This window comes from Schistocerca americana, chromosome X, assembly GCF_021461395.2.
Source record: "Schistocerca americana isolate TAMUIC-IGC-003095 chromosome X, iqSchAmer2.1, whole genome shotgun sequence".
Taxonomy (NCBI): Eukaryota; Metazoa; Arthropoda; class Insecta; order Orthoptera; family Acrididae; genus Schistocerca; species Schistocerca americana.
Window position 1 is genome coordinate 773,912,446 of NC_060130.1, and position 22,880 is coordinate 773,935,325.

Genomic DNA, 22,880 nt, shown 5'->3' on the forward strand with positions numbered 1-22,880 from the left:
CATAATATGGTTGAAAACAGACAACCAAATTGAAATTCTGGGTGCTTTAATTTCAGTTGGAGCCCTCTTGTTTCAGTAATTGTAGTAGTTTGCTAAGATGTAAGCTCCGTTTGCTCCAGGCATTCTACAAGTAACTCTCAGTTTTTGTACACAAGTTGCACAGCTCTTGACTAAAATTCCATCTCATGTTGGAAACATGAAGGACTTTCCTGTTCACTGTGTCAGTTAGCATTGCTGTTCATTGTGAAGAATTATGAAAAACATTTGTGAATTCCACGAAGATCAGCAAAAAACATTCATATTCCAATTCGTTGCTTGGTCTAAAATCAGATGCAACTTATGGGCGTAACAACGAACAAAGTAGGAATGTTTAAAATGCTCTTTGAGAAGAGTCTGTACACCTGAATGATTATCACTTATAACAGCTGCACCATCATATCTCTGACAAATAACTCTCTCTGAATTATCCTTTACTGGTAAAGTTCCTTTAAGTGGTTCTGTTAATATTTTTGTATCTGTCCATGAGGAGTGAGGAAAGTCAAAAACCATTCTACAGGTTTACCCTCAGAGAAAACATATCTTGTAACAACAACAAACTCTTGAAGTGTCAGTTGTCTCATCTGCAGTAACTGACAGAAAATCAGCAGCAGTGATTTCCACTCTTACTCAGTCATGATAAACCTCCAGTAAATCATTTTGAATACATTTAGAAGTGCCTTTGAAAACATTGCCTCCAAAAGGTGATTGCTAAACACAGCATCAAGTTCAACAGTGAAATTTATATGATGTGAAAAGTTTCTGGATTTGATGAATCACTCCTCATGTCCACAAAGTGTGAGCTCAAACCACTAAAACATTTAATACAATCTATAATTTTAGAGGGTAAGTAATTGTTTTTGCAACTCTCATCATTATGTCTTTCAGCTGACTGCCTATAAGCACTGTCCAGTTGTTGTCTAATATCCTGTATCCATAAAAGATTGTACGCTAGCTGTGCAGTCATATGTGATTCAGACCACTCATGTTTCTTCGTCTTCTGTTATAAATGTGTGAGGTAATCAGTGTCTCTTAGCATCCAAGTCTGCTTGCACCTAGTGATTTCTTTTGGACACAACAAACATGGAAAACGGTACCATTTGTTTGTGATATAGTAACCACATGTCCAGTCTATGTATTTTCCTGTAAATGTCCAATCTGCAAAATTGTGCAATTTCATTACATTAATTTTTATTTTTCTTAACTAATTTGATACCCACTGTCAGTCTCCATATATGCTTATCTTCAAGTGAGAGGAAAGAGAAATTAGTTTCCATAAGCCTCTGCAGTGAACTATCACACATACTGACTTTACACTGTAGACACTGCACACCTGAGAGCTCACATCTTCAAACTCATAACTGTATATCACATTCTCCCACATTAGAAACAGTAAAAGTGGTCACAGTATTGGTAACTTTACTGCAACAAATAACAGGAAACTTCTGCCTATCGTTGCTGACTAGACTCGTGTAGTTATTGCAGTTTGAGAAATATAATTGCTCACAGAGGTCAATTATAACAGATATAGTAAGTTACAGAATAGTGTGGATATGAATTAGATTCAAAATCTACTATTTGTGTGTCTTATTAATTTGTGTACCCCATCTGTTTGCATCTAGTGTTATGGCATGTGAAACAGTGAAAATGTTTTTGAAGAATTTTTAAATCCTGTAACTGAGATGGGACATGGGTACCAGCCAGTAATCACCTAGTTGGATGTGGGAAACCACATGAAAACCTCACTCAGACTGGCCGGCATACATGCCCTTGTTAATCCATCAGTCAGATTCAATACAGGACTGGTATGCCGTCCCAAATCCTGAAAGTGGTGTGTTAACAAGTTCGGCTATCCAGATAACACCATGGTTACCGTACATCACTTAATGCAAATACTGAAATTCCTTCTTTGCTTACACAATTCCTTCTCTATGCTTACACAATTCCTGCTTATACCTCATTGCTAAAAACATCGTAATCGATAAATTAAACCATAATCTTCCTTCATTTCAATGGAATATCCAGCATATTATGTGTGAGAATATGTTGTTGGATGTGTTGTCAAATCAATGAGTGCAGAGGGACTTTGTGTGTCATCATCTGTGAGATCTGTGGAATGTTAATTTACAATTGTGATGAACTTCAGCTTCAGCGTTGCTTTTGGAGAATAAAATTTCGGCCCTACTAAGTCAGATACTTTTTGCCTTTCATCCTGCATTTTCATTTGAAAAATCTTCTCATACCAGAAGCTAAGTGATCATTCCTCTTTTTTTATTATGAACATAGATTGATTTCTAAATTAGTTCCAAAATTGTACAATGATGATATACCAAAATGTCTTCCTACACTTTTTGACATTGTCACGGTAGGAGGGATTAACACAAGGAGTGTCAGGTATTCACAACTTATACATAAACCAGACTGCAATTATGAGAGCTGAAGGACATGAAATGGAAGCAATAGTCGAGAAGGGAGTGAGACAGGGTTGTAGTTTATTCCTGCTGTTTTTCAGTCTGTACATAGAATAAGGTGTGAAGGAAACCAATGAGAAATTTATATAGGGAATTAAAGTTCAAGAAGAAAAAATAAAAACTATGAGGTTTTGTTGGTAAAACTGTAATACTGTTAGAGATGGTAAAGATCTTAGCTGAGCAGTTGTACAGAATGTACACTGTCTTGAAAAGAGGTTGTAAGATGAACATCAACAAAAATAGAACAAAGGTAATGGAATGTAGCCGTATTAAATCAGGCAATGCAAGGGAATTAGATTACAAAAGGATGCTAAAAGTAGTAGACGTGTTCTGCTGCTTGGACAGCAAAATAACTGATGATGTCTAAAGTAAAGAGGATATAAACTGCAGATTGCTGAGAGAAACAGGTCCGAACAGGCCTTGAAGGCTCAATGGTACTGACCGGCCACTGTCCATGTTCTGCCCTTAGACATCACCGGATGCAAATACGAAAGGAAATGTGGTCAGCACACGACTCTCCCAGCTGTCCAGCTGTTGTCACTTTTTATGTCTAGGAGAGCAAGATAAACATTTTTGAAGAAGCAAAAATTGTTAAAATCAAGTATAAATTTAAATGTTACAGAATCTTTCATCTCTACTGCCACCTATCAATCCTAAAAGGAGCTACTACTATCCTCTCATTATTATATGGATAATTTTAGTATAAAACCACTGGTAGAGGAAAGAAAAGAAAGTAACTTGGAGATGCACATAGCGTTTTTAGATAATGAAAAAGCTTTTGACAAAGTCAGTAGACAGCTACTGCAGCAGACTATAGAGAAGAGAGACTTCCTAGCATATCTAATTAACTCCATGAAAGCTCTTTACAAACGGACAAAAATTATAGTGAAAATAGTGATAACTTGTTTAAACAGTTAACAACAACACAGTAGACAAGGATATGGCTGTCTCTGAATCTTTTCATCATCTATATATATGACCTCGTCAGGGCTTGGAAACACAATATCACCTATGGCTTAAAGATCAACAGCGAGAAATATTTTAATACTCTACAATTTGTAGATGATAATCTTCAAAGATCTGTATATCATCTTAATATAACATGAAAATACCCTCTAATAAAGCAAAAGTAATGACATTCAAGGGAAAATCCTCTATAACATCTAAAATTGTAATAAATAATTTAATACAGGGACATTATCAACTTTCAGTATCTTGGTTGTAATGTAGGATGTAATTTTGACCATGAAACTCATATTAAGATTGTAAAATTCAGCGCAATCTGTAAAACTATTAGAAATATGCTACAAAAGCAAACCACATGTTGCCAGGGTTGTTTCGACTGTGTTGCTGAAGTTTCACTGGAAATCCCTACACATTCTCCATACAGCCTCTATCTCTTCCCAAGCAATTTCCATATTTTTGGAGCCCTGAAGAAATACATTTGTGGCTGTAAATTTGCTTCAGATGAAACTGTGCATGCTTAGGTACAATAATGGTTTCAAAGACAACCGCAAACATTTTTTCATGCAAGCACTGACCATTTTGTCTCGCAGTGGGATAAATGTATTACTAACTTTGGCAATTACTTTTGAAATAATAAAGAGTTTACTTACTTTTCCTCCCATCTGTCTCATTTTCATTTGCCTACCCCTTATGGTAACAAGGTGGGAACATGTAGATAGAATGTCGGAGGAAGATAAACTTCCAGGGGTAATTCTTAACTACAAACCAACAGGGACAAGACACTACGCTTGTTCATCCACTGCTAGAGTATTGCTGTACCAGATAAGATTGGTAGAGGACATCAAAAAAGTTCAAAGAAGGGCAACTCATTTTGCATTATCATGAAATAAGGCAGAGTGTTTCATGAATGTGACAAGCAACTTGGGATGACATTCATTAAAACAAAAGTGTTTTTCATTGCGACAGGATGTTTTCATGAAATTTCAGTTACCAACTTTCTCCTCTGAATTTGAAAATATTTTGTTCTCGCCAACCTACATAGGGAGAAATGATCTTCATAATAAAATAAGAGAAATCAGAACTCATGCAGAAAGATTTAAGTGTTCAGTTTTTCCATGCATTGTTAGAGAATGGAATGGTAGAGAAATAGTCTGAAGGTGGTTCAAAGAACCCTCTGCCGGGCATGTAAGTGGGAATTGCAGAGTAGTCATCTAGATGTAGATGAGGGCAAGACCATGGAAGAGATGGCGGGATATTGTTGACTGGAACATGTGTTATCACCTAATCCATGAAGGGAGACATATTTACCTGGAGTGTAGCCTTGTACAGAAGTGAAACATAAATTATAACAAACAGTCCAGGCAAGAAGAGAATGGAAGCTTTTGAAACGTTTTGCTACAGAAGAACATTGAATTTTAGATGGGTAGGTTGAATAACTAATGATGAGATATAAATCAAGTTGGGGAACAAAGAAATTTATGCCACAGACTGACTAAAAGAAAAGATTAATTGATAGGACATATCCTGAGGTACCAAGAATCGTCAGTTGGTAATGGATGGACTTGGGGATTAAATACAATAAGCAAATTGGTTGGTTGTTTTGGGGAAGGAGACCAGACAGTGAGGTCATCGGTCTCATCAGATTAGGGAAGGATGGGGAAGGAAGTTGGCCATGCCCTTTGAAAGGAACCATTCTGACATTTGCCTGGAGCGATTTAGGGAAATCACGGAAAACCTAAATCAGGATGGCCGGACGCGGGGTTGAACCATCGTCCTCTTGAATGCGAGTCCAGTGTCTAACCACTGCGGCACTCCGCTCGGTTACAATAAGCACGTTCAAATGGATGTAGGCTGCAGTGTTATGCAGAGATGAAGAGACTTGCATAGGATAGACGTGTATGAAGAGCTGCATCAGACCAGTCTTCGGACTGAAGATGACGACGACGACAACAACAACAACAACACTCCATGATGCAACACTGATATTTAATTCCACGTGAATCTCAGTTCGTAACTTGTATGTTTTGATGAGTCTAATCTGAGGAATGCTCGCAAACTGAATATGTTTAAATGTCACATACAGAAGAGTTTTTATACTTAATTAATTATAATTTATGAGTAACTGTGAGATAACATTTTTGTATAAAAGTACATCCATGCAATTATTGTTTAGCTACAATTGTTTTTATTTTATCATAGGTACTGCTTTGAATGCATGAATAAAGCAACAGGGGAACGAAACTGCATAGTATGTGGAAAAAAGACAGGCAAAAATCTTGTATTGTGTGATGTATGTCCTAGAGCATACCACACGGATTGTCTTCAGCCTGTATTAAGTAAGGTAAGATAGTCTACAAGTTTAAACTATATATACTGTACAACAAGCATCAAACTGTAATATGAAAGGTGTCATACGCTTACTTAAATGACTGAAAATCTATTGTGAAAAATCATGTAGGTTCCACGAGGGAAGTGGTTCTGCCCAACTTGTCAGTCAAAACAACCAAAGAAGCGAAACAGCGGCCGTCGTTCAGGTGGCCATTCTAAACCACGCGAAAGTGAGAGTAGTGACCATGTTCCAGCAAGGTAAGTTATTTCACAATGATTTTATGTAATAGATTGACATAAAAGAGAATAATTTACTTAACCTTAAAATGTCTCTCATAATATGACTATGGTATAGTGGCTGCGTAACTGTGAATCTTATTATGTTCTCATTTAAACTTAATTAAGTTGTGACTTCATCCTTTTGTTTGTGTGTCTTGATTATATAAAACAGTTAATTTAATTTATAGTGGCTCCAAGTTTCCCACCTTCTCTCCCTGTTGATTTTCAGTATCACAATTGTCACTTGCAAGTTTTTGCTGTATCATTAAAGGTATAATCTTCAAAGGAACACTTGTTACAGACACTTTTCTTTGTATACCAGAGCACTTGCAAAGTAGGTATATCTTTATCTAAGGTAATTAAACAACTGAACTGACAGTTGATCATAGCATACACCACACATGGACAAATGTGTTAAATATGAATTTTTGCACTGTTTGCAAATACTTTGGTTGGACATGCTTAATGTAGTTTGTTTCTGCCAGGACCAGAATAAACTTCTGTGATAAAAGCCATATTTAACTTTCCTAATATTTTTGGAAATATGGATGAAAAGAATGGGATGGATAGTGACTTTGAAGTTGAACACTTAACAAGGAAGAAGTCCTTCCAATGGGACAGATAATATAATATTTCCTTCATATGAAACAAATTAAATTAGCATGGGTTAAATGACCATCGTTTTCTTTGTTCCATAATGTTTAGGCTGCTGTAAGTAATGGAAGTTGCATTTACCAATACAGATATGTTCTTGTTGAATAGCTACAGAGATTTTTAACAATTTGCACTTATTTTCTGAACAATATTCACTTTAAATACCAGGCAGAGTACAAATAAATTTAATAGTGACATAAAGGAAATCTTAGATACAAATATGACAAGCAGTACTTAACAACTTTAGTTCATCTTATCCTCATAGTCAACATCAGTTAAATGTGCAGATTTAAATGAAGGGCTAAATAAAAGTCCCATGCTCATCATTGAACTATGGTCGTGGCCCAGTATTCTCACATCATTGTCCAGGGAGGTAGCTGAAAACTGACTTCATGTGGTGTTGTGTAGTATCTTATTGTATTAGGGATATTATGAAAGAGTATAGAATAAAAATAATGGCAACAGTGAAGCCTTGTACAAACATATATTGTCTACCCTTCTTGACTAATGCCTGGGAGTCTTATGCAGACTATAAGATGCACTTATATCTTCAAAAAATTGCCTCCAAAATTCAGGTGCATCTTATATTCAAAATTAATATAAAAATGTCCAGTGTTTGATTTCAAATCCCCACCAGTCTTAAAAATGGTCAAATATTTTATGCCATGGGAAACCTGTCTCTATCTGGCAACACTGGATTCAACTGGCAGCAGCAGTGCACCGATGCAACGAACACGAGTTGCAGGGATTCACAAGCTTGCTAACACTGTTTCCCTCCCACACTGCCATCACAAACCCAGAACATTGTCTAGCCTATGAAGTGTCATTGCAGTGTACGGTCCCAGTGAACTTGGATTGAAAGTGATTTGTGTTGTTGGTAATGTACAATATTTTCATATGTAGCTAGTTTCGGAAATTGAAAGTAATAGCATATGCAGAAGAACTTGGAAAATAGAGGAGCTGAGCAGCATTTTGGCCCTCCACCAATGGAAAAAACCATTCACAATTGGTGGACTAGTAAAGAAGAACTGAAAAAAAATGAGGAGGATTAACTGTGCAAATAGAGGATTGGGTGCAAAATGGCCAAAACTGCAATATGACATATTGAAATGGATTCAAGGACACCATCAAAATGGCATTGAACTTCATACAAAAATTATCCACACTCATAAGCTAGTGCTACAGTGCAACTTAAATGACTTTAAGGGTGGAGTTGGTTGGTGCTACAGGTTTATGAAGCATCATTGACTTAGCCTGCAAATTAAAACCAAAATAGCTCAGAAAATTCCAAAAGGGTATGAAGAGAAAATATTATCTTTTCGTTGCTTTATTATTCAGCATCAAAAGGAAACCAGTGTGGAATAAGCCAAATAACGAATGTGGACAAAACACCTCTGACATTTGATGTCCGAGTAACAGAACTGTTGTCATGACAGGTGCTAAAACTGTAACTATAAAAACAAGTGGACATGAAAAAATGCATTAACACTGTTGTTATTTTGTGTTGTGCTGATGGTAATAAATCTAATCCACTGATCATTTTCAGGTGCAAAACAATGCCAAAATCTTCTGAAATACTGTCTGATGTTGTTCATGTATGTTACAAGGGTGGGATGGATGAAGCTGATATAGAATTGTGGATTAACAGAGTGGGGGAGAGAAGAAAAGGTGCTTTATTGAAGAAGAGTTCTCTTCTTGTGCAAGATCAGTTTAGTAGTCATTTGAAAAATTCCCTGAAAGAGAAACTGAGACAGGGAAATACAGAGCATGCTGTTATTCTGAGTGGAATGTGACCTTTTGATGTCTTGATAAATAAACTATTTAAAGTGTATGGGAGAGGAATGGAACAAATGGATGATACCTTACAGGAATTAATGCCGAAGGGAGCTTTAAAACAACATAAAATCACACAAGCGTCTCAGTGGATAAAACAGTCATGGTCTGGAGTGAGAGAAGACATTATTCTTGTAAACTCATGTGTAGGAATTTTATCTGGTCCACAATTTGGTAACCGTGAATTGTGTTCCACCATCTCTCTTTTTGCTGACCAAAACTTGGTGATGAACATGAGATTATTCTAATAATCATATGCATGTACAGCATACAAATAATCTTTGAAATCTGTAGGAAGCTTTCATCTTATCAATAGCAACATATCAACACTGAAAATAATGTAATATATTTCTACTCAGTTATTGTTTGGCATGTTTATGCATTTATAATGTGTACATGGAATAATAATGTTAAAATACATAAAAAAATCATAGTAATGTGGAATTTAAAGGCTTTAATTTATTTGTGCATGAGTTTTATGCTACAGTTTCCAGAACAAGTCAATAACTTTAACGATAAATAAATAAATAAAAAGGTCATGGCAACTGTATTGACTTGTAACTAACCTGTGTACGATTAGCATGACTAATGGAAATTACCGCTTACAAATATTAATGAAATACAGCAGTAAGATTCTCAGGATTCTAATTAAATTGTGCATCTTGAATAAAAATAAAAATTTGTGACTCTATGTAGTTTTTCCCATGTTTTACACAAGTAACAGCCACTTATAATAACATCTCCAATGAATAAATCTAAACAAATAGCAATCATTTGAAAGGATAGTATATTATTAAGAAAATGAAATGTACTAGTATTAGATATTTTTGGACTAGTCTGCAAATCTTTATGAATGTTTCAGTGCTAATTCATAACAAATGGTTACCATACCATATTCTTAATGTGCTTTGATAAAATATTCACCCTACAGTGCAAAAGAACCAGTAGGAATATTTAAATGACGTTAATTGTGGGAGGATATGAGGAGCATGTTACCTTCAGTTAAATAGAGCATAGGTAATTTTAATAGGACGTTGCCATTTTGAGGGAAACATCCTATAGGATTTTGGCTGTGGTTCCTCATGAAATAAAGTTTTCTGCTTGCTACTCAAGTTGGCCTTTGCCTTGTCAATGGATTCATTGAGTTTTAGAGTAATCAGCTTATCAATGCACGTCTGTGGTTGAGTATCAGTTCCATTAAATGGTGAGCCATTTCCCCATTCCCGTTTGCCCTATCCTGCTACTAGTACACGCAAGTCTGAGTGCGCCGAGTGTAGTGTCCCTGTGCATGCATACTTAAAATTACTGCCAACTGTATCATTGTAGGCCCCTGTAGGAAGTGTGGACACGACACAGTCCCCGCTGTGTTGTCTACTTGTGCCTATGTATGTGCGGAGTAGAGCTGACTCACTCTCACTATGTTCTTTTAGTATGTACTGCTCACATCAGTTATTCTGATTAATGCATAGCAACTTTCTGTTTATTGCTTATGTTGCAACTTCTGACATTTGATGTGCCGAGTAAGAGAACTGTTGCCATGAAAGGTGCTAAAACCGTAATTATAAAAACAAGTGGACGTGAGTGTTGTCCTTTCTTGTTGTGCCGATGGCACTAAACAAATCCAGTGATCATTTTCAAGCACAAAACAATGCCAAAACTTTCTGAAATACCATCAGGTGTTGTTGTTCATTTACATTCATTTGTCTTGTTATGTGTGGAGTCATGAGAGATTATTTCCATTATTGTTCAGAAGTTTATGATTGAAGCCACATTTGTGTTACTTGGATCAGTTTCGTGTATTACTTGGTTACTATACAATAGGTTGACTTAAGCACACACGTGCAGTGACACTACACTCAGCGCACTCACATTCCCGTACACCTGTAGCAGGATACAGCACCTTCTGAGACTAATTTTGTGACAAGCCATATAAATCCACTAAAATTATAGGGAAATAAATGATTAGGATTGATTAAGAATAGTGTACAATAGTATCTGCCTTAATAGATCATCTGAGTAGAGGGTATTAATATGTCCTTGACAAAGAGTAAGAGTTCACTAGTTGTAAAGATTTTTATTAAAATGAACTCAACCTGAGAGGCAAAGCTTTAATGAAGTAAGTTGTGATGCCTAAGTAGTCAGGCCATAAAAATAGAAAATTTCTGAATTTGAATAGGTGGTTGCTTGAAAGCTTAAATTTATTTTCACTCTAAAAGGTTTAAAAGTATAATACTAAATGAAAAATATGGAAAGAGTACTTAGATGTACCAGTATGCATGGCATGATCTACACTCCTGGAAATTGAAATAAGAACACCGTGAATTCATTGTCCCAGGAAGGGGAAACTTTATTGACACATTCCTGGGGTCAGATACATCACATGATCACACTGACAGAACCACAGGCACATAGACACAGGCAACAGAGCATGCACAATGTCGGCACTAGTACAGTGTATATCTACCTTTCGCAGCAATGCAGGCTGCTATTCTCCCATGGAGACGATCGTAGAGATGCTGGATGTAGTCCTGTGGAACGGCTTGCCATGCCATTTCCACCTGGCGCCTCAGTTGGACCAGCGTTCGTGCTGGACGTGCAGACCGCGTGAGACGACGCTTCATCCAGTCCCAAACATGCTCAATGGGGGACAGATCCGGAGATCTTGCTGGCCAGGGTAGTTGACTTACACCTTCTAGAGCACGTTGGGTGGCACGGGATACATGCGGACGTGCATTGTCCTGTTGGAACAGCAAGTTCCCTTGCCGGTCTAGGAATGGTAGAACGATGGGTTCAATGACGGTTTGTATGTACCGTGCACTATTCAGTTTCCCCTCGACGATCACCAGTGGTGTACGGCCAGTGTAGGAGATCGCTCCCCACACCATGATGCCGGGTGTTGGCCCTGTGTGCCTCGGTCGTATGCAGTCCTGATTGTGGCGCTCACCTGCACGGCGCCAAACACGCATACGACCATCATTGGCACCAAGGCAGAAGCGACTCTCATCGCTGACGACGACACGTCTCCATTCGTCCCTCCATTCACATCTGTCGCGACACCACTGGAGGCGGGCTGCACGATGTTGGGGCGTGAGCGGAAGACGGCCTAACGGTGTGCGGGACCGTAGCCCAGCTTCATGGAGACGGTTGCGAATGGTCCTCGCCGATACCCCAGGAGCAACAGTGTCCCTAATTTGCTGGGAAGTGGCGGTGCGGTCCCCTACGGCACTGCGTAGGATCCTACATTCTTGGCGTGCATCCGTGCGTCGCTGCGGTCCGGTCCCAGGTCGACGGGCACGTGCACCTTCCGCCGACCACTGCCGACAACATCGATGTACTGTGGAGACCTCACACCCCACGTGTTGAGCAATTCGGCGGTACGTCCACCCGGCCTCCCGCATGCCCACTATACGCCCTCACTCAAAGTCCGTCAACTGCACATACGGTTCACGTCCACGCTGTCGCGGCATGCTACCAGTGTTAAAGACTGCGATGGAGCTCCGTATGCCACGGCAAACTGGCTGACACTGACGGCGGCGGTGCACAAATGCTGCGCAGCTAGCGCCATTCGACGGCCAACACCGCGGTTCCTGGTGTGTCCGCTGTGCCGTGCGTGTGATCATTGCTTGTACAGCCCTCTCGCAGTGTCCGGAGCAAGTATGGTGGGTCTGACACACCGGTGTCAATGTGTTCTTTTTTCCATTTCCAGGAGTGTATTTTTCTGCTGGTGACCAACTAAATAATTTTCAACTAACCCCCAAATTAAAAAGAATCCACTAAATCTTGGTGCAATGAAGTGCAGATTTTGCAACTACTGTTAACTGCACAATGAGAATGATCTGTAATTGCTTGCTGATAAAAAAATACACTACTGTTAATTGAGAACATCAAATACAAACACATAATCTGTGCAGGAATTTTATGTATGGTGTAGGAACAAGGTTACAAATTTTCAGCTTGGAAATGAAAGACTGTTTCTTTTATATGTATCAAAAATGCATTTATTTTTTGGCATTGTCTCTTTTAGGTAAATAGACATTGTCCAATGTTTTAATCACATAAAAACATAAGCCATAACTGTTCTGTCAGATGAAATCAACTTTGCCCTCATTGTTCCAGTGGCATCAGTTTCAAACCAATGGTTTTAGTTGCAGAGAACTTCATTTTTGCATTTACTTTATTTGCATTTACTTTTGGTCAGCATGCAAGAAGGCCAGCATCAGTGTTGACAAAACTTTTTCATAGTTAATTTTTCACATAAAATATGCTGCTCTGTTTTATCTGATATGATTATTGTTTTATTCTTCTTTAATCACAAATCACCAAACCAAATTGTGAACTTACTCACTGTGTTTTTCTGTGGTTGTAGTTTTGGGTTATCCTTCACATGGATCATGTTTAAGAGAAGCATGACCCAAGTTTGAATTGAGCTGCTCATTTATGAAATGCTGAAAATGGAGGAGACTTGTTATAAACCTTCAGCAATTCTGAAATAATTTATTTAAGTTATAAATAGTCTAGAACAAATATATGCTATTCCTAGTTATCCATCTAAATAAAATATAGTCATTATGATTACTTTATAAAAAACCATACAAACAAAATTATTTTGCTGATGAAGTTGATAGTTGACATGGGGTATAGTACAACATCTACCAACATAACAAGGAAAAAAAAATTATTTACATCAGTGCCATCTTTGTGACAGCTGAGTACTTTTCACTTTACCATCATGATGCTGGAACTAAATAGTAAGCAGTAGTAATAAACTTTTTATTGCAAATTATGTAGTAATGTAATTGGATAGATGAAAAATCTACTGACCAAGTGGCGGCAAGAAAACACTCATATAAAAAAAAAGGTTTTGCTTATGCAAACTTTTGGAGCACATGGCTCCTTCTTCCAGCTGAAGGCTTGAATAGGAAGAAGAGGGGTGAAGGGAAAAGAACTGGAGAGCTTTAGGAAAAGGGATAGAGCCAGGAGAAACTTAACTGGGCGCAATGAAAAGACTTTCCATCTCATCCCATGTGGGCAAGTCTCCCCTGACCTAGAGTTCTGGGTGACTTTTACAAACTTTACCCATTTTCCTAAAGCTCTCAGTTCCTTTCCCTTCACCCCTCTTCCTTCCCCACCAGCTCTTCTGCCAGAAGAAGGAACCATGGGCTCCGAAAGCTCGCATAAGTAAAATCTTTTTTATATGTGTGTTCTCCTACTGTTACTTGGTGAGTAGATTTTTATATATCCAGTTATGTTATATTATCAAAAATTGATTATTTTCAAATTCTATAGTAAGATTTTCGTGAGCAATATGTTGAATAAATGCTTTGTTGCTAATTGTATGTCTTATAACTCATATAAAATTTTGTTGATGTTTTTCACAGTCCACCAGCAACTCCAGCTGCACCGATTGAAGATACTTCATCTGTAGCTCCAAATGCTTCTCCACCTCAAACAACGCAAAATACAACAAGTCAGAGCAAGAAGGACAAAAGTAGTGGTTCATCAAGTAAAAAGGTTGCCAAGGATCTCAATCCATGTCGAGTGCTGCTTGAGGATTTAGAGGCACATGATGAGGCATGGCCATTTTTGCTGCCAGTGAACACTAAACAGTTCCCAACGTATCGAAAAATTATAAAGAATCCAATGGACTTGAGCACAATCAAGCGGAAGCTCCAGGATTCAACGTAAGTTGTAATTACTGCACTACTTTATAATGTCTGATATGTGTTTGGAATTAATGTTAAGTTAGTATTAATTCCTGGCTGAGTTTACACATTTATTTCATACATAAAGTGTTTTTTGATGATTTGATTTGTTATCATTTAAAAATGGTGTATGAAGGACAGGAGAGAGAAATAGTTCCTTGAACATGCTTAACACATTTTGCAACACTAGCTCAACAGGTACCTGTATATACCCTGGAATTTTATTCTCTGCTGTAACAATGGAAAATCTGTAATAACAAAAATGTGATTAGGATAGTTTGCTACTCACTGCATAGAGGGAGGCATATTTAAAAGTAGGATGTTGGATATTATTCAGTTTTCACACACTGGACCACAGACACCTCCATCCCAGTCTGACTGCAGGTGCAGCACTGTTGTCACTGAGGGCTGTAGCTTGTAGCTCCAACCAGAGTGGGACAGAGAAGACTGTGTGTGTGTGTGTGTGTGTGTGTGTGTGTGTGTGTGTGTGTGTGTGTGTGTATGTATGTATATGTGTGTGTGTGTGTGTGTATGTATGTATATGTGTGTGTGTGTGTGTGTCTGTCTGATGAAGGACTTTATCCAACAGCTGAGTAATGTCCAATAGTCTACTTTTGAATGTGCCTGTTGGAAACTCAGTGCCTCCTCTGTGTGGTTAGTGGCAAATTATCCTAATCGTATTGTTGGTATTATTTGATGTAAGGGTGATATTATTAAGTGAAGGCCTTCTTTCAGAATTTTAGGTCTTTGTACATTGGTTTTTGGTTTGTAGTGGATTAAGTATTATGTATTTCTTTTTTTTCTCTCTGTTACATGTGCATGTGGTTTTAGGTGATTGTTCTGTAACCTTTGAAACCATGCCTGTCCATATGTTTCTCATACTTTTATTTTGACCATTTTTGTCAATTTCAGCAACTTCTTCTTTATTTAAATGATTTAGTGCTGTCTGTATCTGCCATTTGTCCTTTATGGGCTGTATGTTTCTACAATTTTGGTCTTAAACCATTATCAAGTATCTACAAAAAGGAAGCACCATACATCCAGTGTATTAGCAGTCATTTAAGCATTAAACATAAAAACATGTCAAATCTTAGGATATGCTAGGGAAATGTAACCTATTTTAGAAAAAAATTATTGAGAGTACATTACGCTCTATGGGTCTCTGGTCCTGTGTGTATTTAAACATCACCCACCATTATTGTGCTTACGAGAGCAGGTGTCGTAACTGTCATAAAATTAGAAATGCTAGTCCCATTGGTAAGTGGGCACATCTTGAAAACAAGTTACATGAACAATAACAGAATGGTGATTGAGACATATGCCACATAGATAGGAACCTTTTTCATAGTTAGGAATATATAAAATTAACTATTGGGATTACTCTCAGTTTCATATTGGGCAAATGGAAAGGAATGTTAGCTTCTGGTCTAAAGAGCACACTACAATAAGTGATGGTAAACCACCACCTTTGCTCTTCTCTTAAAAGCTCCAACCACAAAGTACCTTCTATTAGTGAATCACTACAGATCTTGCATAAGGTACAGAAAGGTAAAGCCATGGACATGATAGAGGAGATTTATACACCTTTAAGGAACAAGTCATGTAGAGTTGTAAATAAACAAAAAGATCTGTGAAATGGGAAATTTCTAGACAATTTTGCACCCATTCTGTGACAGTGTTGCAGGGCCATTGGACACACAGTCATTGCCATAGTGATAGGCTCTTGTGGCTATGATAAGGGGGGACCATATAGCTTTATAATAACAAACTATGGCAGTTTTATTATTTTCTTAGCCTTCTTTCATCTTATAACTCAACAACACAGTTTTTAACATTCTAATTATTTGACTAGTAAACTACACACCTTGGCTTTATTTTAATTTTATCTATTTTACCACTTTTATGCCTACATGATCGAATAACACTCATGTGCACCATCTATATATATTGAGTGTTCCTACTTTGTATATTTGTGTATAAGACCTTTGCAACAGTTATGTGGTAGTCACATGTCCACATTGAACCTTTTGCGGCCATAATGTGTGTATTGAGTGTGATGGGATGTGAAATGTGTGTAGTTTTTAAAACAGTGACATGTTCCTATACTAATAGGGCTAATGCTTCTAATTTTGTGACAATTATGACACCTGCACCCATAAGCCCAATAATGGTGGACACTAATTAAATGTATGCAGGAGCAGAGAGCTTTATGGCATAATGTGCCATCAATGAATTTTTTGTTCACTAAGTTATATTTTCCTGGCGTATCGTAAAAACTGAATTGTTTTTATGTGTAATTCTTAAGTGATTGCTAATACAATGAATGTACGGTGCTTCCAGTTTGTAGATACATGATAATGGTCTAAGACCGACACTGTACAATCCCACATCCAATTCAGGAAAAACAACAGCTGCAGGCAGCACTAAATCATTTAAACTATCAATCACTGCTGTGGACCCTGTCTCAGCGAAGATCCTCACCTTCTTTTTTCTAGTTTATGTTGCCTAAGAATGAGCAATTGAATTAATAGTGTTTAGCAGATTGTTCATCATGCTAACAGAAGCATCATTGTGGCATGAACTCTGCAAGATGCTAAATTATTGAGAGCCATTCTGATCCATTCTTGCTCAGCAACTGTCCATAATTCAGAGAGTGGCTGGAGGAAGCTCCACAACATGACCAGAAGTACTCGTTAGAACTGAAATCATATGATTTTGTGGACCCGATGTTGCACTTGTGCCCCTCCATATCCGCATCCAGTGATGCCTGTGGGCTGAGGATAATATGGTTGCCGGTCAATACTGTTGGGCCTTCATGGCCTATTCAGGTGGGGTTTAGTTTTTAGATGTTGTACTATAGTCTTACTACAAATAACCATGTACTCAGCAATCATAATAGCAGTGACATAACTCCAATCCTAAGCAGCAAGTGAAACTCTCACGGAGCGTGAACATTTTGTTTCGACCAATGTGTGGTGCTTGAAGATATAGTGGCTCCCAATAGACAAAGAACAAATTTCATTGATGACAACATAGTAAACACTCCACAGTTCCTTAGTCAGTTGCGATAAGAGACAACACCCAGCACATAACCACTGCTCTTTAGTGAGTTACAAAAATAGATAACACTTGGAAAGTAACTCTGTTGAAATCCACAAGCCATGGTACACTATGGGGTGGGCACAGCTGGTATAAAGCCTGGAGAGTATGTTGAGGGAAGGTGGGAAGGAAAAGCATGTGTTCTGACTGATGCCACTGGGCATGGCTGCCATAGACCACAGAGTAGATGCTGAGCAAATGTGGAACTAGTCATTGAGTGATGTTTTAAATAGGCAGGCAGAAGGACTTCTGTGCGTAGCATGTGACTTTATTGTAGCATTATGGTCATAGCAGCTTTCTCTGCTGGTTGTGAGACTGGTGCATTGTGTGGTGGCTGCAGAAGAGAATGTGGACAATAAGCCAGCATGTTCTAGCCATTGTGCAGGAAGTTCCCATACATGTGGTGCATGTACCAGTCAGTACTGGCTTGCCGGCATGTAGTTTAGGCTACTGGAGCCTGTTGATACACCAGTAACAGACGGACATCTGGTTTGAGAAGTAGTCAGCGAACGGCCATAGATGTGCCCTCCCTTCCACCGTTGGAATGTGATGGCAGAGCCATCTCAATAACAGCTGTAGATTGTTCATCCCCTTCCCTCTTCGGGAAAGAGATGGAGGAGTCATTTTAGTGTCAGTGCATTGTGTCATGGGGCTGGTGCGTCAAGGTGCTTGTCGTGGTGCTAGTACATGGTGGCTGGTTCACTCTTGGCAGCAGAACTTGCCTGCCCCCCTCCCCCCACCCTCCGACTACCCATCTTGGGGAAGGATGGCAATGTCACACAATGCTGGAAAGCACTGTTGATAGGAATCTATGTGGTAGAGGTGCCTCCCCTGGTTTGACATAGAGGATGTCCCAGGGTGTGGGGAACGTATGGTGGCTACAACCCTGACTCCAGCATATGGGCTGTGAGGTTGTGAGATGGTGTCAAATGAGGCATTCTGTTAAATGTTTGCAAGACAACCAGAACAAGGGGTGCCACATGAGAGTGTCTGATGAAAATACCATAGTTAGAGTCACCCTGTAGTACATCTGCATAACTACAGTGCAGTTCACAATTAAGTGCCTGGTAGAGGGTTCATTGGACCATCTTCAAGCTATTTCTCTACTGTTGCACTCTCAAAGAGCCCCAGAAAAATGAACTCTTAAATATTTTTGTGTGAACTCTGATTTATTTTATTTTATTAAATGAGCATTTCTCCCTATGCAAGTGGGCACTAACAGACTATTTTTGCAATCACGGGAGAAAGCTGTTGATTGAAATTTTGTAAAAAAGATCCTGGCACAATGAAAAACACATTTGTTTTAATGACCCACCTGCTTGCACATCATATCTGTGACACACTCGCCCCTATTTCACGATAATGCAAAACAAGCTGCCGATCTTTGGACTTTTTCAATGCCCTCTGTCAATCCTATCTGATGTATATCCCATACCGAACAGTAGTACTTCAGAAGACAACAGATCAGTGTAGTGTAGGCAGTCTCTTTAGGAGACCTGTGGCGTCTTGTAAGCATTCTACCAATAAACTGCAGTCTTTGCTTACCTTTCTCCACAGCATTATCTGTGTGATAGATCCAGTTTAAGTGATTTACAATTTTCATCCTTAAGTATTTACTTCAATTTACAACCTTTATATATGTGTGATTTATCGTGTAACCAAAATTTAGCAGATTCCTTTCACTACTCATGTGAATGACTTCACACTTTTCATTATTTACAGTCGACTGGCAGTTTTCGCATCATACAGATATCTTATTTAAATCATTTTGCAATTCAAAATAACAGCATCACCTGAAAACAGTCTAAGAGGGGTGCTCAGATTTTCTCCTAAATCCTTCATATAGATTAGGAACAGTAGAGGACCTATAACAATTCGTTGGAGAACACCAGTTATCACATCTGTTTGACTCAGTGACTTTCCATCAGTTACTAAGAACTGTGACCTTTATGACAGGAAATCATGGATTTTTGGTTGCAAAACTGAGATGATATTCCATAAGCATGTAGTTTGATTATAAGTTCCTTGTGAGGAATGGCGTCAAAAGCCTTCTGGGGATCTAAAAATATGGAATCCATTTGAGATCCCCTGTTGATAGCACTCATTAATTCATGTGAATAAAGAGCTCATTGTGTTTCACAAGAATGATATTTTCTGAATTTGAGCTGATTATTTGTCAATAAATCATTTTCTTAGAGGTACCCATATTCACTAGATTATAAGATGACATTATTTTTTTTCCAAACTCATCATGTGAAACATACAGGTGTCTTATATTTGCAAATTATAAACTAATACTGCTGAGTTCAGCATTTTTATGTTGTTTAGCAGAGTTTATAGGGATAGTCTTCATATATTGGGGTTGTCTTACATTTAGAGATGAAGCTTTGGCTGTTGAGGTCACATCCAGATTTATTTTGAAGAATTTGGAGGAGAATTTAATGATACTCATGTCCCAACAGGCTTGAGATTTCCAGTATGCCAAAGCGCTTGATGCAGTATCAACACTGCTCAAACAATTACTGACATTGACTTGCATGGCATTAGTGCAAAAGATATGCGAGAAACTATGAACTAGCCACGACAAGTCTATTACTCTGATTAAAATTTGACAGTTTTGTGAAACACGGGAGGAAATAGCATTAAATTCTATCATCTTAAAAACTTTGGTATTCAAACATGTTTGCAATAAAAAATTCTTGTACATATGGATACCATATACAAACATTAATTCTGCTCCTTTAGTAAAGGTAACATTCAAAAACAGAAATGCTGTCCTACAAAAAACATTAGTTGATTCAGAAGCCAGACCCACATATTATTTAGATGTGAGAGACTGCAATGATTTACCATGTGGATTGCAAATGAGAAATTCAGTCACTGTTCACATATTAGAAAACAAGATAAAAACGTTAACAGCTTTTAATCAGCTTTAGAACATGATGGTAAAATTCAGTTGAAACAAGAAGCAAAAGTAGTTCAGAATGAAATGTCTAGCAAAAGAAATAAACCATATTAAACTGCCTGTAACTGTTATTGTGAGAACAAATTGCAATGGCAAGACCCATTGTGGAGATATTACCAACAGATCTCACTAGATCACAGGATGAGTGAAAGTTTGAGAATGGGACTCAATTATAATTGTGATCTTTTATTTATGGTGTTTTTAAACATGACTTGCACACTAGAAGATATTGCAGACTGCTTTTCACAGTTGCTCAAGCCCAGCACTATGGAAGGTTTGGAAGGGGAAGGTGACACTAGCTTGGCTTAGAGCTATGATGATTGCAGGGAGAGGAGCGGTGAGCGAGCAGCAAATTTTGTCGTGTTGCTGACTATAGGAATCTATACCACATTCTTTGGATTTTTATGAACATCTACCACATGTGAACTGCAGTTTGCCTGAGTCCAATTGTAGTCAGAATCAAACTGACTTTAAAGTTAGACATATGCTCAACAATAGTATTCATTTCTGTGTGATTGTAAAACTTGAGATAGGAGCCAGTGGCATACTAATGTGTTTCTTGCTGCAATGTTAATGCTCATTGTGGAATGATGTGAATGAAAGGGTATGTGTCAGCTAGTTCTACACAGCCAATGCAGGAGTGGTAGGCAGGTGACATGTTTGGAAGCATGAGATATTGTGGCATTTCCACATCAGTGAAGAAGCAAAATCTGATATGTATTCAGAAAAAAACAGTTGTGTTCTTAGGTCCCACCACAATGACAAACTTATAAGTAGCAACATATTCGGAAGAAGTAGACAAATATTTGTGACAATGAAGATATAAATTTCCTAGCTGTGTTATTAGGATGTTGTTGTTGTTGTTGTTGTTGTTGGTGGTGGTGGTGGTGATTAAAAATAGTGGTACCACAGACTACAGGATCAGTAAGCAAAAAAGGTAGCTAAGGAAATGGTCCAAAAATTAAGGTAAACAATTTCTTTTCATTTGTTTTATTTTTCCTAATATTATCAAAATGTAAACAGTCAATAAATGTCATAAGTTTAGAATAGATAAAGCTAACTTTTTTGGCAGATACTTTTTGTCAATAAAGTAGTTTGTAATTTTAATTAGTCAGAATATGTTAAAAATACATTTTTCTCAAGGTGCCTCTAAAAAAAGGGGGGGGGTCATCTTATATTCAGGGTCGTCTTATACTCAGGCAAATATGGTTGCTAACCTACTGCAAATCAGTGTTAGTGATATGAGTCTTTAATTCAGTGGCTAATTCTTATGTCCTTTCTTGGGTATTGGTGTGACCTGTGCGACTTCCCAGTGTTTAGGTTCCTATCTTTCAACAAACGAGTGGTTGTGTATGATTGCTAAGTATGGAGCCATTATATCATCATATGCTGAAAGGAACCTAAATGATATACAATTTGGACTGGAGGACTTAATTTATTAAGTTATTTAAGCTGCTTTACTACAGTGAGGATATACCCTTCTAAGCTACCCACGTTGGCAGCTGTTCTTAATTTGAATTCTGGAACATGTACTTCAACTTCTTTGGTGAAGGAATTTTGGAAAACAGTGTTTTGTAACTCTGACTTAGTGGCACTGTCATCAGTAACATTACCATTCCTGCCGTACAGTGAGGGTGTTGATTGTCTTGTCACTGGTGTACTTTACATATGACCAATATCTTTTTGGATTTTCTGCCAGATTTTGAGATAGCGTTCTGTTGTGTAAAGTCTCTCGCATTGACGCCTGTGCTAAATTTTGAGCTTCAGTAAAACATTGACAATCTTGGAGATTTTGTATTCTTTTAAACTAGACGTGCTTTCTACATTGCTTCCACAGCAGTGTTCTGACCTGTTTTGTGCCCTGTGGGGGATGAGGACCATCTCTCATTAATTAATGTGATATATATCTCTCAACTGCTATTTATCTGTTTCTCTGAATTTGAGCCACATCTGGTCTATACACGTGCACTTTGGAATAAGTGGAGACTGTCTCTTAGGAAGGTTCCAGTGAAATTTTATCTGCTTTCAGTCTTGCTTCAGCTACCATGTGGACACAAATCCTTGCATCTGTAATGATGCCCTTTATTTGCTCAGGATTGTTTGTTGCTAAGAGGTGAGGTATGTTTTCACTACCATTTACACTTTGAGTGGGCTCATGAGCTAATTGTTCAAAATAATTTTTCAGAGAAAGCAATACAATTTTGGACTATATTTTATGCCTGCCACTGGCTTTGAAGATGTATTTTCGCCAAAACATTGGGGGTAGATTGAAGTCACCACCAGCTATGATACTATGAGAGGGGTACCCACTTGAATTGAGTGCAAACTTCCGTTGAACTGCACAGCAACTGAATCGCATGAATTTGGTTGGAGGGGGGGAGGGTTTCAGTAAAATTAGTTATTAATTTATTTCAGTTGGCGAGTATAACCTTGACCAATACTGAATTGCAGGAACTATCTATATCAATTTCACTACGTGGTAAACTACGTTTAACAGCAGTAACCCCTCCACCACCAATATTATTTAATCTATCTTCCTGAACACCA

General features: G+C 38.0%; 1 protein-coding gene across 1 annotated transcript in view; it reads left to right on the forward strand.

Annotated features, from left to right (window-relative positions):
- Window positions 1-22,880, forward strand: part of LOC124556308 (bromodomain adjacent to zinc finger domain protein 2B-like) — a 379,839-nt gene that overhangs the window by 348,962 nt on the left and 7,997 nt on the right. Inside the window, exons 32-34 of the mRNA XM_047130281.1 lie at window positions 5,673-5,814; window positions 5,932-6,059; window positions 13,946-14,248. Of these exons, the coding sequence (XP_046986237.1) occupies window positions 5,673-5,814; window positions 5,932-6,059; window positions 13,946-14,248 (573 nt within the window). The remainder of the gene's footprint in view (window positions 1-5,672; window positions 5,815-5,931; window positions 6,060-13,945; window positions 14,249-22,880) is intronic.